This window comes from Alosa sapidissima, chromosome 2 (genome assembly GCF_018492685.1).
Source record: "Alosa sapidissima isolate fAloSap1 chromosome 2, fAloSap1.pri, whole genome shotgun sequence".
Classification (NCBI taxonomy): Eukaryota; Metazoa; Chordata; class Actinopteri; order Clupeiformes; family Clupeidae; genus Alosa; species Alosa sapidissima.
The window spans coordinates 23,707,495-23,727,005 of NC_055958.1; the positions used below are offsets into that span (position 1 = coordinate 23,707,495).

A 19,511-nucleotide genomic window follows, 5' to 3' on the forward strand; every position below is an offset into this window, starting at 1 on the left:
AAAGCATGTCAGAATGCAGGCAGGGCCCCAGGTCTCCCTGTGAGTCCAGCACTCCCGGTCTGCACTCTTCACTCTATTAAAGCACTATTGCACTACAACACTCATGTGAATGATGATGATGAGCTTTTTAATTGGCTCTTCCAGCACCATAAATAGATCTTTGGAGTGAGATGGCTGAGCTAGCGTGTCCTTTGGCGTGAGAGGATGCAATAATGATAAATGATATCTATTTATTGCCATGAATCTCACTTACTAAAAATGTTAGTTTTGGAACAGCTCTCAGCCAGTTGGAATGATATATTTCCGGGCCTCCCTGGGCATTGATTTATACTAAATGCCATCTAAACTACAGCAATCATAATTAGGCCAATTAAAATGATGAGCAATAAGAGTGCCAATTCTTCAGACACCTGGAGACAATTTTCTGATGCTCTCTTGCTTCACTGTGTTGTAATAATTACCAGTGGTCTTTTGTAAGCACTTTTCCATAAAGAGTTGCAAAATGTTCAAATGTTCAAATGTTCAAAATGTGCAAAATGTTTCCATAAAGAGTTGCAAAATGCACTGGGGAAGTTCATAATTAACCATTTACCCATGAAAAAACAATAAAGACATGTACCAACAGGCTGGTTGTAACTTCTAAATTCAAACTTCTAACTCCCACCGTCCAACAATGTGCGCGTGCGAGAAACACCACCCCATACCTGGCCTTATTAGTCTATAGCTACATTTGCCTAATCACTCAGACTGTCTTCCTGTGTAGTTTAGCTCATGCTATGTACAACTAAGTAGATCTACATGTGCATGTGAACAGCAAAGAAGCATAGGTTACCGCTCAGAAACAAATCATCCTGACAGGAATTATGGGTCAGTATATGTTGTTCTATATTTTATTATCTACATATTTTAACACTCTCTCAATGCACAAACCTACCAGCATGTGTGCGCGCACACACACCAGAGTTAGAGTTAGTGTTAACCAAGTCAAGTAAGTCAAGTCAAGTCAAGTCAAGTCAGTTTATTTGTATAGCGCATTTCACATGCACAGAGTGCAACCCAGAGCGCTCCACTCATAAGACATTGACACATTAACCAGAGTTAGCAGTTAGCACATTTGAATTAGCTCTGCAGGTGTGTCTGGAGACCATCCCATTGAAACCGATTTCCGAATCACCAAAAACCCAGGAACCAACCACACAGCTGCTTATCCTGCATGACGTGGCTTTCTATGATGACAGACAGAAGAGTACAGTTAGCAGCACTGTTGAACACAACCAATGAATGCGCTGATGGAATCAGTGTTATACATAATGGACGTGTTTTTTCTTTGGAACTGGAAAAAAAAACTGCTTTGAAAATCTTTGTTTACACGAAAGATGCATTTATTATGCTTCCGTAAAGACTGGGTAAAAGTGGAATGTACCAGTATAAGTTTAATTTCTTTGCTGGTTATGCCCCATGGAAATCGGACATGAGTGAAGGGTCCCCAGAACCATTCTCAATCTCAGTTGAGATTTGAAAAGAAAGTCTGGGGCTAGCCAGGCTACCGCGCTGCCAAAAACCATGTTCTATTCATGGTAATATTTACACACATAAATGCAGACAGCCCCATGCAATTCGAACAGACTAGATCCCGCGGACCATCAAAGTGACTTTAGCTGAATGTTTAATGTATGATTCTGATTAACACCTTATTTCCCCTCTAATTACATGCAGTGCTATCAAACACAGTATCCATTTGACAGGCATCTGCATGGTAACTACATGCAAATGACACTGAGTAAGCGCTAACCTTTCCCTTCTATCTATTTAAATGTAAATCAATGCATTAATTGCTGTGCTCTCATTAGACATGGCAACTCATCAATACCAACCACCCCAATTATTCTATCCCAGAATTATTTCTGAATAGTGGGTGTTTTAAAACGGGTCGGTAGAGTATGGAGAAGAAGAATACCTATAATAAAGGAGGCTTTCAAGTACCGTACCGTTCCGTACCGTTCCGTACTGTTCCGTTGGGATAATACATCAGTATTTTATGTAACTTCAAGAGGGGAGCTTCATCTGTCACCCAGGACGTTCAAAAGGTCAACACTTACTTTAGGTAAAACCTCTCTTGGGGCGAATTTTATCAAAAACATGTCATGGATATTTTTTTATACTGTTCTGATGATGCACTGCTCTCCCCCCAAAAGGATTAACAAGATCCTTTAGGGCTGATTTGTTTTTCGTTACAAAGCAGTGACCTAATAGGAAGCTTATTAAACAGTGTAAGTCTACAAGATGGGTGAGACACACACACACACACACACACACACACACACACACACACACACACACACACAGTGTATGTCCATGTACAGGATAAGCTGTCCAAGTGGCTCTTCATGTGAGAGTGTATGGGAGGATCTGATGTCATAGTTTTACTGCTGTTTTCTGGGAGAGCCTTTTCTTTGGCGTAGCACACTCTCTCAGGATGTAACAATAAATACGCAGGGTCTTTGAGCTTTAATTGTGTGGAGAAGAAAGACTCCCAAAGAAGTCTTGGCTTTGGCAAGCACTCCCAACACTGAGCTACAGCACCAGAGCTGATCGGCATATAATTGCATGTTTGAGCTAATCGATTACATTACACAAGATAAATACCACTTGTAAGTCATTTTAATTTGAGATGTATCAGTCAGAGAAACTTTGACAAAAAAAAAAGCATGGCACCGTGCCCTGGAGGGGAATGCGTACGCCAGTCTAATGAAACTGGCTTTCCTTAAACATAGGGTATGCCTGTATCATCCCCTAACACCCCTCCCTTGCAAATACCAGCCATGGGAAACTGAAAGGGAGATCATTATCCCTTTAAACCTAATTACTGTCCTTGGCATAGATTCAGTCTCATTCACTCTGATAAATACCTCAGAGGCAGATTTTTAACAGGACAAATATTGAAAATTAATAAGTAGGGGCAAGCTGGAAAAGCATTCCCAAGTCAATTGTATTTGATGGGTGAATTAATCTTGCTGGACTCTTCCCTGTGCTGTAGATTTTTCTCGGTGCTCTTAAACGCTGAGCACATGTGTTTTAAAAGACACTTCTCCTCAGCAGTGTCTGTCTTAAAGGTCATCGCTCATCTGAGACACCCCCGAGCCTTTAAAGGTTGCTCCTTTTGTCCCCCGCTCTGTATGTGACAGAAACGTCAAAAGAGCAGACATGCACCGCACTTCTCAATCCATGTGGGCCAAACAGTGGAGAGATTACAACATCCGTTCCCTGATGTGAATAAAAAGAAAACCAACAACAATGGCTCCAAGGCTATCGGGAAACATCCTCAGCTCCTGATAGAATCGACACTAAAACCTTTTCAGGAAACACACTGAAGAGGTTAGGCTCAGATTCAAAAACTGTATCTATCATCCAGATACACCACAGACACCTTACATCTCTCTCTCTCTCTCACACACACACACACACACACACACACACACACACACACACACACACACACACACACACACACACACACAAACACACACAGCGATCATAGTATTTGTCTGAGTTGCTATTGCAGCCTCCATGCACTGATGATCTGGAATATTCACTGTCCTGCTTGGCAGTCAAGGTGGAGAGCTCTCTAAAAAGCTTTAGAGAACAGTGTGAGAGCACTGGAGCTTGAAACACTTTAATAAACTGAGGGTGCAGAAACGGCAGCCAACCTGAAATGATGCATGAACATTCCTGATATACTCCTCTTTTAGAGCTTTTGGTGGCAACATCCTTCTCCTTCTGACTGTTCTCTCCCCCATATCTTTCTCATTCTCTCTCCCCAGATACCAAAGACAAAAGCAAAAACATTTCTTCCCACTTTTTCGGGCCCTGAGGCATCTCCCTGCATTCCTCTTGACAGTGACATTTTCTCTTGTCACTGCTGAGTCTGCTCTGAAGCCCCTTTTTGCTGGGATTTGGCACGAGTGGTATTTGACAACATTGTGCTGTCAGACAGGGAGACACAGACTTCCCTCAGAGGGGTCATGGAAACGCTAAAGGTCTCTCCAACATCCTGATTCTGAGGGCCACACAGGCTCAGAGAGCATAGGCCAGCGTGTCTGTTTACATTGCAGAGGGATGTTAGCACACAGTTTCCAACTCGTTCTTGCCGTTGGTGTAGGAAATGTACAGTGACTGTCACTGTCACAGAACAGTGAGGAAGAGTCAGGAGTAGGACACAGTAAAGATGTTTCCATTGATTTAAAGACATCTCTAGGTGGATATTATGAGAAATATTCTGTGTGACATATACGTAATTGTAAAACTTCAGAAATGACAGAAATGACACATTGTACACTAATATTACATTAGGTGATTAATTACATGTTTTACTTCAGGTGTCAGGGAGAACAAAAGAGTTCCCGCAAAACAAACTACAGAAGCAAAAACAAAGTGACCCCACCCAACCATTCCTCCAGCATGCAGTGCCAGGAAAAGAAACTATTTTGAGCAATTCCTTTCTGGAGCTGAAAACTCAGCAGTGGGACAGTGCACAGCATGTCCACTCTATCACATGGACACTGAGGGCTCTCCCATGAGGGCCACGCAAGGAACCAGCGCTGGCGATGGCCCCTGGGACACTGCCTCACAAACACCACATACAGAGTCTCCACTCATTCACATTCACATAGACAAACCAAGCCAAAAACAAGCTATATAGAGAAGCAATGAAGCAATAAGCAGCCTTGTGTTAAGGATTTCTTCTTCACTGACACAGGGATGTTAAAAGAAGAGCCTAATGGAGCTGATTATTTGATGGAAGTCATTTCAGGGGAGATAGCAGGTTATAGCTAACTGTATGTCATGGTAAATGGACATTAAAGTGAATGTGACTGAACATTAGAAGATAACTGGAGTCGAGGAGAGGCTTGTGCCGCAGCAAGCATTAAATCTGTCCTCTCCTCTGCCCGGAGGTAATGATCTGACCGAATCGACAGAGCTGTCTGGGGAGGCGCGCTGACAACAAATCCCAGCTGAGATGTTAAGGGCTCCCCACCTACTGCCATCATTAAGATGGAAGAGACAAACAACAAAATCCACCAGGAACTTCAAAAGGCAAGGTCAAGGACTCCAGCTCTGTCTGCCCCAGAGCAAATCTGAGGGAGGCAGATCCGGCTCTCACCGGCAGATTCCAGAAGGCACTCGTATTGTTTTAAAATAGTAACTATCTTAAGAAGGAGCAGTCCTATGGTTGCACTACAATTCAGAGAATTGTCTTATAACATTGGCCTACCATCTGCATGAACATGGTTTACAACTGACAAAGTGAAAAGTCACATGGGAAGAACTCATAGATGTTTGTTTATTATTTTTGCAGCCAAACACACACAACACACACAAACATCATATCACTGAACTATAAACATAGCTAAACATCCTTTCCTTCATAACCAACCACACAAACAAACACACAACTCTGAATGCCAAGCCAGTTAATATCTGTCCTGTCAAAACTAAAATATGAGTTTGGAAAGCAGACGTCCATGGGCAAGAGAGGCCTCTTTTGTGCGTGCCCTTGTGAATGAGGCGTTTTCCCCCTGGCTGCGTGGTGCGAGAGAGGGGCCAGCACAGCCTGAGTGAGCGCTGGAACACAGGCTGTCAGTGAGGCCTTGTCCTGCTGTCAACCCAGCAACACGCTCATCCATCACAGTCACACACCCCCCTGGCTGGGTGTCCCATCCGCCGTCGGGGGTCCATCCCAAATAAACAGCCCCTATACGGCCTGCATCTGGACACTGGGGCCTGCATTCCTCTGCCTGTGGTTACCATCTTTGAAGTTAGAAAACTCTCTCTCTCTCTCTGAATCGCTTTCTCCCCTCCTGCCCACTTTGGAAGGTGAGTTTATAGAGAAAGAGAAAGCAAACAGCTTTTGGCTCTTCAAAAGACCCAGTGCTTGAGAATCGCTTGGAAAGGCAGAAACGCTTGTGTTGTCTGCATATTGTTTGGTTACGTTTGTGTATTGTAGCAATTAATTCTTTGGTCAGAATTTTGGGAGTGGCACCTCAATTCAAATGCAGTGCTTGTTAACTCAGTGTTATTTAGACTGCTTCTTTCCCACAACTGATTCTGAATGCTTTCAGGGTTTCTCCCATTTCTTTTAATTTGCTATACTAAGTAGAACGATGAGATTTTAAAAAGTTAAATACATGTGGGTGTCTACTGGGGTAAAAACACATGTAGAAAAGAGTGGCGCATAAAAGCAAGACTACACTGGACTATGACTTTTCCCTTACAGACTCCCATTATTGCTACAGAGGAATCACAAAATCCTAACCTTGATCACTAGCTCGATTGTTTTGAACAACTGGAGCGAATCAGCCAATCATATCGTGCCAACAATCTTTGATGTGAAAGGGAACAAGATTCGCAATTTCCGCAACCCCTGTGGATTTCAAGTCGCCCAATAAAATCAAATAAGCTTGAATTTATCGGCCGACTGGAGTCATGTGTCTCCTAGGATGAGATAGTGAACAACCCAATCACATGACTGACCCTGGCAATAGCCACCACCATTCAAAGCAGAAAAAGCAGAACAATGCCCATATAAAGAGGTTCTCTAATATGTTTTATACAACCATATTTCATAAATTACAGGTAATTCATCTGCCATGGATGAGGAATCTACACTGATTCTGAACTTTAATCCATTTTGCAGAAACTTAGTTAGACCATGCAATGTAGCTAACATGACCATTCAGACCAATCATTTGTGGTTTTGTTATGATGCAAGACTAGAAAGAAATAACCTCAGAGATGTTCATTCATTGTAATCTGTCAGTGGAAAATGTCAGGTCTTTGACTTTATGATGGAAAATGCTTTGGGGTCAAATATTTGGTGGAAAATGCCAAGAGAAAATACACAAGGAGCGAGTGTCCGCACATTTCATTTGATAGAAAAACCAAATGCAGTGAGTCAGTGCTACTCTAATGGCTTCCATCTGGGACCTGACCCCAGTTTATGAACAGTAATTCCAGCATGAAAGCCCCAGAGCAAACTTGACAATTACAGTGCTCTCAAGAACAAAGCCAGCAAGATGAGAGGTGAGTGGCCACTTTGTCCTAAAAAAGGCGTCGAACACTTTCCACACACAGAGATGCAAAGTCAAAATATCCCTGGTGTCAGATCCTCAGGACACGGACCCCTTCGTGACTAACAGTAAGAGGACTCCAACAGACTGGAAATTGCATGTGAGAGTGCAGTGACTAAGAGATGAATCAAGCCCAAGAATGGTGGCTGTACTCAGCCACGGCACACAAACCCTCCCTCACCCTCGCTATGTCTCCTCACTGATTGGGGCTAAATGCCAGCCAACACAACACTCATGGGTCAGTGGAGACTGGCTATGACAGAGGGAGGCTTAAAGAGGAAGAGAGGAGAGAGGGAGAGAAGGAGAGAGGGAGAGAGGAAGAGAGGAAGAGTAAGACTGAGAGGCAACATCAGAGAGCTTACAGAAAACTCCTATCCAGCTCTATGCAGTGTCTGCATTAAAAGCGGGTAACTTCTGAAGCGACGTCTTTTCTCTTCCTTTTTTCCTATCCCTCCTTCCTCTCTTGCTCCTTTAGTGGGTCAGACACACTGTCATTGTAAATGATGGCACACTGCAACACACTGGCCTCTTGTTCCAAAAGGGGAAGACATCAAGGACATGCTCTTCAGAGCTGTTCTTAAAAAGAACTTGAGCTTTTGGTCGTACAAACAAACAGGTGAGGCAGGGGAGTTTTGTCACATAAAGTGAGCAGTATGTTTCTGGGAAATATATTTCACACTGCTACATGAGACGTACACTACACCATTGTACAAAAAACTACCTTTCAACTCACTTCAGCTTCAACTGATTATAGTGGAAGTTTCTCCTCTGCACCAATCTCCCTGCTTTAATTACAACAGGAATAAAGTCTGTTCTCAGGTGGAACATTTTCAGCACAAAGCAGATGTGCTCTGTCACTTGCAGTGTTCATTCATACATACTGTACAAACTCACACTTTTCCCACAAGCCTCCCTTGGATGCGCACAAGTCAGAGGTGTGTAATATATCACTTGGAAAGGCAAACTGCAGCTCTGAGCTCCAGCATCAGGCAGACTGCATATATTGTGAAGACATAACGCCTGAAAAGGGCACTAACCTGTTAGTACAGCCACTCCTCAGTCTTTCACACTTTAGATAGGATTGCAACACTAATTGTACTAATTGTACTCATAAAACCGGAGAATCCCACATTTATTCTCCATTCCTTTCTCACAGAGACACAGATGACTCGAATATCTTGTTGCTCCAGACAGACCAAACAGTTGCTATGGTCTGAGGGACCTAATGAGTCAAGTCCACATGGATTTGAGAGCTCATCCGCATCCACATGCAAAAACGAGAGAAAACACTGTTGCCAACTGGGACATTTTAAAATCATATTTCTTGTATAACCTAAGCTGCCCTCAAGTAATTACCACCAAAATATTGACAAGATAAATCCCATAAATAGTTTTGCTTTCAACATCAGCAAAATGTGGTTTGAGAATGAAACTTGATTGGATAAAGTTTGGGTGGTGTCATCATCGGTTTCAAAAAAGTTCCCTTTTCACCTTGTGTTTTAAAAGATCCCCACTCTGGAACTTGTTTTCAAAAATGTGCATTTTTAAGCCCAAAAAATGTTGTCTTGTGGGCAACAGGCTCAGTACTCATTCAGTGTGCAGTGTGTAGATAGGGCCATAGACGTGGAGTATTATGAATGGTCAGTAAATGTGTGCATGAGAGTATAGAGTAAACCACAGAGACATTGGGGCAGAGATGAACAGAGAGCACGCAGCATGTGATCTGACAGAGTCACGCAAGACCTCTTACCATCCTCATCTAGTCATCACGCTTAATCATACAGAATGATAAAACATTGTATGGAAGAATATTAGACTCGAAAGTTTTGTACGTGTGTATCACGTTTTTTTTAGAAATTATTTGTAACTGTAAAAATTATCTGTACAAGTAATTGTCAAAATGACAAATATGCCCTACAAATCTATTCTACAGGTACAGATCAGTTTTACAGCTACAAATCATCCTACAGTTAAAAATATTTTACCATTAAAAACATATTCTACAATTACAAGTCAATATTCTACGCCCAAAAAGTTGTCCTACAGTTACAAATCTTTTCTGCAAGTGCACAGACTTTTGCACCACCTTAGGGATGAGAAGTGTCTCATATGTATTGTGTGTGTGTGCATCAATATTTGTAACTGTAAAACTAATTTGTGATTTAACAAAAAAATAACACAAACGATTTTAAGTATTACTCATATGTCCTTCACTTACAAATATATTCCACAGGTACTAAACCTTCCACAGTTGCTTGTCTTTGAATTACAAAGCTATTCTGCCATTACGAATCTCTGCCGCTGCACAAGTATTTTCTACAAGTATACGGATACTTTTGAGACTGTTCTGGCACTGTTCTGGAGACTTGAAGTATTACCGTAATTTGATTGGTTAGTGCCGTCCGTCGATTGGCTTGATTGGCCGGTGCCATCTGTCGGTGCAGCAACAGCTCAACGCGAGCTACGGGAGAAACGCGACACAACGGACCCACAATTCAGTTTGGCAACGGATGACATGATGTAAAGTGAATGGGATGCGTCTCCAGCACTGCAACGCACGCAACTGTGTGTAGGAGCCGTAAGGCTACTTGTCACTGCTTTCTTCCAAAAGTATGGCAAAAGTATGTCCATGTCGTGTATGTGTCGAAAACTAGCATAGTTAGCTAATTATAAGGTAAGTATATATTAGTCTATGCCGCGAGTGGCCAGCTGTTGCGAGAGAAAATTAAGACCATATGCCTACTTGCTCCGGAAAACTTAAATTGTGCTATGGATTGTCATGACAGAGAATTCTTAGTTTGTTAAGCTTAGGTCACTAGCCTATGGCGTTTACGTTTATACGTTGATAGCTAGGTTATTTTGCTAGTTTATACCAAGGTCCACATTGCATGAGGCCAGCTATTGGGAGAAAAATGGACATAATTTCGCCTGGAAAACAACACAATATGATGTGGATGGTTATTGTACGCTTGAGATGCGAGAGCGAGCTAAGTTAACAGATCAATGGAGAGAAGTTTGTCATCATGACAGCATCACAGATTCTCTTTAGAGTTGAGACCATCATGGAGTTTATGTGCACAGCACAAGCACAACACACCACCAACACAACCCACCCACTTTGGTACACACTCCTGGCTCTGTGATTGGTTAGAGAACTTAGATTCCTGATTGGCTAGCCAAACCTGGGCATCGCTATCGGCTATTCAACAGGAAGTGCCAGAACAGTCTCAAAAGTATTCGTACACTTGCAGAAAATACTTGTGCGAGCGGCAGAGATTTGTAATGGCAGAATAGTTTCGTAATTGAAAGACAACAACTGTGGAAGGTTTAGTAACTGTGGAATATATTTGTAAGTGAAGGACACATGAGTAATACTTAAAATCGTTTGTGTTATTTTTTGTGAAATCACAAATCATTTTACAATTACAAATCCTGATACACACACACACAATACATATGTGTAATTCCACGTCAATTCAACCAGGGCCCACGCACTTAGGTCTCAAAAAATTCTGAAAAAATTACCAGGTGTACCTATGTTACCCAGGAGACACACTGCAAAATTACTCCTATGTAAGATAAATACTTTCCAAGATACAGCCAGTTTTACAGGGGGAGGGGGGTGTCGATTTTGTTCGGCCTCTTTTTTTATCAAAGTTCACAAGCCCACAGCGCAAGAACTAAACCATGTAGGAGGCTCAAATTTTGCATGCTGGTACATAAATAGGAATAGTATGTAGCAAAATCGTCACGTTTGGTCTGGATAATCCTGCATGGTCATAGCTGTCCCTCAAAGTTGATACAAATTTTATTGGAGTTTTTGGCTGGGCTCTGTTTAAGCCTTCAGAAGACATATTTGTACTCAACATAGGCTCTTGATTTATTTTCCTTACTGAGATAAGTAGAAACACTCTCACAAAAAACAATGAACAGAAAATAAATTCCTTCAGGGTCTGAACAGCAGACTTTACAAGTCTAAAAATTCATTTTGGTTCTCATTTTCAGAGCACCCAAACACCTTGTGGGAATATACAAAGATTTTTAAAATATTTTTTTCTTTATTCTCCATGATCTTTTCTTTTTAAAAACACCAATTTGACTTGTCTTATGCAAATCTTTCTTTTTCACAACACCCTGAATATGGGCAAAATGCACCATTGACATCAATATGTTTTGTATAGAGCTACCACAGGTTACTCTATACAACCACAGGTGGCAGTGTGGTGACTCTATATAAAACATATTAATGTCAATGGGGCATTTTGCCCATGTTCAGGGTGGAAAATAAAAAAAAAAGATTTGCATAAGACGAGCCTATGTTGAGTACAAATATGTCTTCTGAAGGCTTAAACAGAGCCCAGCCAAAAACTCCAATAAAATTTGTATCAACTTTGAGGGACAGCTATGACCATGCAGGATTATCCAGACCAAACGTGACGATTTTGCTACATACTATTCCTATTTATGTACCAGCATGCAAAATTTGAGCCTCCTACATGGTTTAGTTCTTGTGCTGTGGGCTTGTGAACTTTGACAAAAAAAGAGGTCGAACAAAATCGACACCCCCCTCCCCCTGTAAAACTGGCTGTATCTTGGAAAGTATTGATCTTACATAGGAGTAATTTTGCAGTGTGTCTCCTGGGTAACATAGGTACACCTGGTAATTTTTTCAGAATTTTTTGAGACCTAAGTGCGTGGGCCCTGGTTGAACTGACGTGGAATGACCCATATGAGACGCTTCTTAATGTGGTGCAAAAGTCTGTGCACCTGCAGAAACAATTTGTAACTGTAGGACAACTTTTTGTACGTAGAATATTGATTTGTAATTGCAGAATATATTTGTAATGGTAAAATATGTTTAACTGTAATATGATTTGTAGCTGTAAAACCGATCCGTACCCGTAGAATAGATTTGTAAGTGTAGGGCATATTTGTGATATTGACAATTACTTGTACAGATCATTTTTACAGTTACAAATAATTTCTACAGTTTCAAAACGTGATACACACGTACAAAAGTTTTAAGTCTAATATTCTTCCATAACATTGAAGCCACCTCAAAAGCAGACCCAAATGGCGTATGGAAATTGCATTGCTTTCCATAGATGCAACACAACACAGACATAATCTGTTAATTGTGTCTGCTGTGTTGAGCACACACTAACCTAACTCTGCATTCTTAAGGGAGCTACAGCCTTGGCAATCAAGAGTACGGAAATTAATTAGCGGTCCTGTGCAGCCTCAAACAAACCACTGCACGCAAACACCCCCCACCCTGCGGAGCCCGCACGCTACAGAACTAAGTCCATATTTATTATCTCAAACATGTTTTCCAAAGCAAGAAAAGAACGGACAAACGTTTTCAAAATAATTGACACTCTCTGATGCACTCCTTCTCCTCAAATAGAAAAGAGCTGTATTTTTTGCTGCATTTTTCCACTGGACAAAGCATCATCAAAGCAAAAACCATCAGCAGCTCAACTCACAGAGAGTAGCAGATGCAAATGTGGACACTAAACCTGGATAGTTACGGCTGCTGCCACAAGTAGAGGCGTCATATTAGCCTATCAGTACTCAAATGTCTCTGAAAACACAAATTCTCAGTGTCATTCTGTATCACACTCAACCTTCAGTCCAGCCGTTTTCATACCAAAAGTATTTAGTGGCTTGTTAAACTGACCCATTGCACTTTCTTCATTGGCATTAATAAGATCTGATAACTAATCAGGGATAGCAGGCGCACGGATTGTATATCCTGGTAAATCCTGCAGGAATGTAAACCATTGCCGCTCTCAAAGGAGATCTGTGGCAGCTGTGAACATGGGAAGGCCAGCAAACAGACAGACATCCGGCCCGTTTAGGCTTTTTTATTTGTTGTGTTAAGATCAAATTATGGTTTAAGGAATTTCACACAGATTGCAGATAGTTCACCTGCTTCATTCTGTTACGATGATAGATAAAGCCTTTATTTGAGCCAAGAGTTTTCATTGTGAGCACTAGTGTTAAACACACAGTTGGCGTGAAAGCTGGGGAGAATGGAGGGTTCAAGAACAACGAAAGGTGAATTCTGTACTTGTTGTGCCGCCTTAGTAGGTCTCCTGCTGGAAACATTGGCGAATATAAAATCCAGTTAAGACTTACCTCCTCCTGATTCTAACATCTTTCCTGAAGCAGAAGGGCCTAATTAATGTGACCTTCAATTTATCTATGGGTATCTTTTGTCTTTATTGGGTTTCCTACGCGCTCTAAAGCTCTAAACTGAGCATGTCTACACATAATGAGACATTCCATGTTTTATCGGCCTTGTAACACAGAGCATATGTTTCCACACTGGAACATTCATTCTGTTGGTAAGTTTTACCCAAGAATATAATTAGTTTGTATAAACACAAATACACACACACAAAAATACACACACTCGAGCGTACACCAACAGAGAGAGACTTTTCTTCAAAGACTGCAAAGCTGTAAAAGCAAAGCAAAGCAAAGCAAAGCAAAGAAATGCAAAGTGGTGTCATGATCTGCTGCTGCTTTTCACCTTCCATAGCCTACAAATGGTGAGAATTTAAGCTACTCTTCCATACACCAAACATAAGTCTTCACACAGACAGTATGAGTAATTTAGGCTCACATAGTGCATACACGCTGACAGTATCAAGCAGGAAACAGTATGTGTCTCTGCTCTATGAAATATTCACAAGAGGCACTCAGCCTCCCAACCCAGCAGTGTCACAGCCAACCAAGACATAGATTAACAACCAGAGTGACAAAAGTGGGTTTGTGAAGCACACCTCTGAATGCCTCTGAATGTCTTAATCTCCACTGCAGCGATCAATCTGTTAACACAGCGAGGCTGCAGAAAGATATCCCAGACAAGCCCTTTCTTTATGCACTTGCAGGCTTTGGAAGTGAAGGTGCAGCTGTCCTGTGCTGGTAACACAAGCCCTTATTAGCCTCCATTAGCCTGCCCCGAAACTAATAAGAGATTGTCAAATACGTCCAAACTTTCACACAACTCTACACAAACATGCTAACACAAGTGATGCTACGCAAATCTAAAGCTGATGTGTCTTTCGGCAGTTTGTCTCAGTCATCTTACTGACAGGGCAATCTTAATGATGGTGCCACGCTCTACCTCCCTGATAGAATCAGTCTTTCAATCAATCAGTTATTCAGCGTGTCTGACTCATTCCGTTCCATATCATTACTGTGAACTTAAAACAAAGACTTGCTTTTGCAAGTACAGATGCCAAATATGCCACAGCTCTCAATTTGGATTGATAAATTGCGCAAGTCAGTCACCTTCAGCGGCAACAATCCTGTTTGTTTCAAGCCAAACCACACAATGAAAAAAGCTATGTCTGGAAAAATGCATGACCATGCAGAGCTGTTTGAAATGTATGGTCAGGCTCCAGGCACCAGCATTTGTATTCAGTTTCAGTGAAAGACACTTTTGGCTGAAGTCACATTTTACTACTCATACTGTTAGAGGGGAAAGGGCAAAAATGACACATCTCTTATGTAAAGTTGCTCTGATATAAACATGCACCTTGGTAAATGTATGTTCTTTAAAGTGCATACACAGCATTGTGTGCTTTTGGAAAGAATAATTTCAGTGTATCAAACAAGGGCTTTCTTCATGCATGCTATCCTCTCAAGTGGACATGATTCCCACAACAGCTTATTTACTTCCGTCAGACGTGCATATTCAATTAGTTTGCAACTATTTGAAAGTCCATCGCAACAGTCAGTGACCATCATCTTACTCTCACTCATTCTCCATGTCTGAGGTCTCTCTATGAGTCACCTGCGTTCACCCAGTTACCCGCACATGTCTGTAATACACTATTCAATGCTTTAGGGAATTTGCTCCTCCAGCTCCTCATACTACCTACTCAACCACTAAGAGCCCAATAGAAGTGAATTGAACCAAATATATGGTTATTGTTATTAACACAGCATTTAGTTTCATACTGATCCAAACCAGCCATTATTGCAGCTGTTCAGCATATTCAATTCCACAGCTAACCTTAATGTAAGGCATTTCTATTCACAGTGAAGGGCTGACGCCAATCAGAAATACGTTCACATCCAGAAAATGTTCTTCAGAACTCAATACAACATTCTAAAATCCCCAAACATCTCTTCCGCAAGTCAGAGCGGAGTGGGGGGACATTGAACACTTTATGAGCTGTGGTGAGCTCCCTTGGGAGATGGCTTAGCTCAAATAATACCACAGGCTGAGGCCAGGCTCCCTGAAAGCCAGCTGCCAGCCAATTTATTATCAGTGCTCTGAAGCACTCCTCTACTTCTCTCATAACCTCAGATGGACAGACCGACACAGACACACACACACACACACACACACACACACACACACTAACACACACATAAGAGTTAAAAAAATATTTCACTCACAAACTACACAAACATAAACAGCAAAGATATCAACTGGTCCTAACACAGAATTTTACATTTTTGTTTTTACATTATTCTCAAAAGCACAAGGGGCAAAAATACATTCAGAAAGTCAAGCTATTTTGGCAAACAGACACAGAGCACGCAAAGCTGAATCCCAGATTGTTGGATTGTTGAAACAGCTACCTTGTCAAGCTTCCAAAAGAACAGTAGCCCAACGCAGATACAAAGTAATAGACTCAAAGTCTTATTTGGCAAAAAGAGTTATAACTCATACTCTGCCATTGGCTGCCCATCATACACACCAGTACACACAGACAACTACACAAACTATAGTCATTATTTTCCGGTACGATTTTTTTAACTAAAAGAGTCAGATTTGAGGAGTGTTGGACTTGAAATTAAGCACCAATTTAACATGACATCTACTATGTCTGAAAAGTTTCTCATATTGAATGGATAATAAAGATGGAAATCAACAACATCACATAAAGGAGAAATTGTGCTGCACATTTACTTCTCATATGAAGGATAGTGCCAGAACATGATGCTGATAAAAAGGAGAAAATGATCTGTGAAATGAAATGTGGGGAGAAACAGAGCAAATAGCAATTCAAATAGAAAGAGACAGAGAGAGCAGGAAGACTGAGAGAGTTACAGGCAATGAAAGAGAAATGGCAAGATAGAAGGACAATTAAATAATGTAAGAAAAACTAAGAGCAAGTTATTGTAGGTAAACAAAAACGGAAAAAATGAGAGAGAAACAGAGTGGGTATGTGTGCATGTGTGTGTGTGTGTGTGTGTGTGAGAGAGAGAAAGACAGAGAGAGACAGTCAGACATACAGACAAAGAGAGAGAGAGAGAGAGAGAGAGAGACTACAAACACTATGTCAATACCTTGACAGGCTGCCCCACGATCTTCGAAGCCAGTGTTACACAGACATTTCCCAATGGGCACCAACCACTCCCCCTCTGTGCTGCAGTACATTTTGGGTGGGTCCTCCTCTCGCGAGTTGTTCACACACGAGCCCCTTACCTCCACTAATGACTGGGAGTCCATGGGCACGGTGTCAGGGAACATAGCGAGATTTCGCACTGTGAAAGGGCATTTTTTAAAGTACACACGCACCGAAACAAGTGCAACACAAGCCCCCACATCCTGAAAGGCCAAATAAAAGCCTTTCTTGGTGACCGGCCCCACTTCGCGCACCTCAGTGTTGAGTTTGAGGATGCGATCTCCTAAGTCCATCTGTGTGAAGCTCTCGTCAGCTGCAATAGTGTCAATCTTGGAAAACTGGTGTTCCCTGAATTTGGATCCTTGATCCTCATCCGTCTCCAGATAATGGAGGTTGAAGGTTTCTTTGCAGGTCCCAAGGACCATTGGGATGCTGTTGCAATCTCTGAGGGTGAACTTGAGCTCCACATAGATTTTTTGGGCAGAGTTGCGTGGGATCCAATTGGTCCTCAACCAGTTGTTTTGGCTGTACTCCATGACGTTGCATACTTGGAAAGTGCGTATTGGTGTATAGTGCTCATCCACACCACTGATCTCTTCCCACTGAGAAAAAGAGAAAGAGAAGAGCAGATATGTGAATCCACATGACTCACAACATACTGAAAAATGAAGTAGAACTTCACTGCAGTGTGCTTAACCCTTAAAGGTGTAGGTTTTTGAACGTTCTAAGTTCCGCAACAATTGAAGGTTCTAAAATTCTATGTTGAATTCAATGAACCCAGATATTCTTTAGAACGTTCATTTCTCAACATTCCCGTCACACCAGTGTGACGGTACTCCTTTAAGGGTTAAGTGTACCATTAAGAGACAGGCAAAGCATTTTGTAAGAAAAAGATCTCACAAAAATGCATGTGTGCATTATATTAGAAACTGTGAACTGGTCCATACCAAACTTCCATACCAAAGTATCTCATACAGAAGAAACATTTAGCTATAATGTTTTGAGAATTAAAGGGAAATAACTTATGACCTACACTAAAGCAAACAAGGTGAAAGGGAAATTTCACAAGTGTAACAGACTTAACATCTTATTCCCACCTTTCTAATTGGTTGGTTCTGTAAGGTACATCCTTATCTATCAAGACTAGGAGTGGGAATCACAGAGTTACTGAGTAACTCATGAATCTGTCTTTGCCCACAATAACAATAATATCAAGATAAAGCAATTCTGCAATACTCAATATATTGGTGGATGAGTCTGTTTAGAATATGAATTGTAGAATTTAATATTTTAGTAAAAATGTTGATATTTGGTGCCAGTGTATCGATAACATATCACAAATCTAATATATTGCCATATCAATATTCCCTAACCAAGACCTTATCTGTTTTTCCTTAATATTTGAGTACTTTAAATGTCATTCACCTTCCATTATAACTGTTGTGTGTTGAATTTATTTGTAGTCCTACACACTTTCACATGTAAAAAAATATTTGAATGTATACAAAGTATATATTTCAAAAGAAAAATGCAAAAAGTAGATTCATTTTAAGTAGAACACATTTCATAGAAATCAATTGATTCAAATTAATTTTCCTTTGGTCAGCCATCGTTAATTAATGTTCTATAAAATAAATGAGGTGCACCACACAAAAATGTCTCTACTGTAAGAGGAGCTTGAGTTATGATAGTGTGACGGCAGAGTGGATTGTCATACACTGTGTCCAAGTCACATTGTACCATGACCAGAATCATGAAGCTTTCAGGCTTAACGTATACAAAGCTGTTATAAATGATGAACTGAGCGTCTGTGTTTTCTATTACAATGATAGAGAAAGCGTCTGGCTCCCCCTCACCCCATAGTTTATAAAAGCCTTTAGTTGAGTGAAACAGTCCCTCTTAAGTGGCTGTGAGATGTTCATTACCACACGGGGCAAGTGTGCCCCCAGACTGAAGAATGGCTGTATTTATACTTTAGTTGTGGCCTTCATAAATGAAACACCCAAGAAAGAGAACAGTACTATGTGATTTTCTCTCAGAAATGTGTTTGCTTTGAATTTTTTTTGTTCTGTTTTTTTATTATCATGTCTTTACAGCTATGGGCTTTCATTCTCTACTGTATAAATGTGGAAAAATGCAATTATCATCATTGGCAGACCAGGGGAAATATGTTAGGGCTCCAAGGAGTCCGAGGAGCAAATGATTCAAAGGCCGTGGGATTTCATATTGGTTGTGTCCCTGCCTTTAATCACTCACTTTCATACACAATTCTTTAAAAACTAGATTTGAGCTCAGGCAGGCCTTATCCATTTCAGTGACCTCTATTATTTTGTTGGAAGGAATATTCACCACATTCCTACGCTGATTATCCAGTATGGAGCCAGGTATTCATTTTATCTGCAGCAGAGATCCACATGGAAGCCTAATTAGTGTCAGTAGGATTGTATTTTGGTACCGACTCCTAACCCACTTTGTAAGGGCTTAAGGCCACAATGACCCAATACTAATATCAAGTATGACTCAAGTTCACATGAAGCGTAAAGTCTGGTATGTTGTCCAAATTAAGTAGTAATGTAAATTTGCTTATGTGCATGAGTTATTTTTCCATATTGGAAAATACATGTCAAAATATATGTGATGATTTGTCTACATTACTGTCATAATATTAGGTACTTGCCAGCTTGGTTTTCAAGAGTAGCTGATGTCGCAAATGAAATCCAGGTGCACTAGCAGCAGTACATGATCATATTGCAGTGAGTGACTGTACTTAAACCACTATTGCCAAAATAAATGAAATGTCATATATAGATGTATGGGCCTTACACTGGAGACTAGAGTATTTCATGAGTTGTCCTGTGCCATAGATGACATCATTATGGCACAGTCCCATCCCTCCACCTTTACACCCGTGGAAAAAAAAGCTTTGCTTCATATGGTACTAGTTCTCCTGATTTTTCATGTCACCTCAACATTTTTCAAAGACCACTGACACAGTCTTGAAACAGTGGAA

General features: G+C 41.0%; 1 protein-coding gene across 3 annotated transcripts in view; it reads right to left on the reverse strand.

Moving 5' to 3' along the window:
- The window catches only part of epha3 (eph receptor A3), an 80,044-nt gene that overhangs the window by 49,146 nt on the left and 11,387 nt on the right, over positions 1-19,511 (reverse strand). For all 3 annotated transcript variants that reach the window (XM_042079431.1, XM_042079442.1, XM_042079451.1), the window contains exon 3: positions 16,443-17,103. In XM_042079431.1, the coding sequence (XP_041935365.1) occupies positions 16,443-17,103 (661 nt within the window). The remainder of the gene's footprint in view (positions 1-16,442; positions 17,104-19,511) is intronic.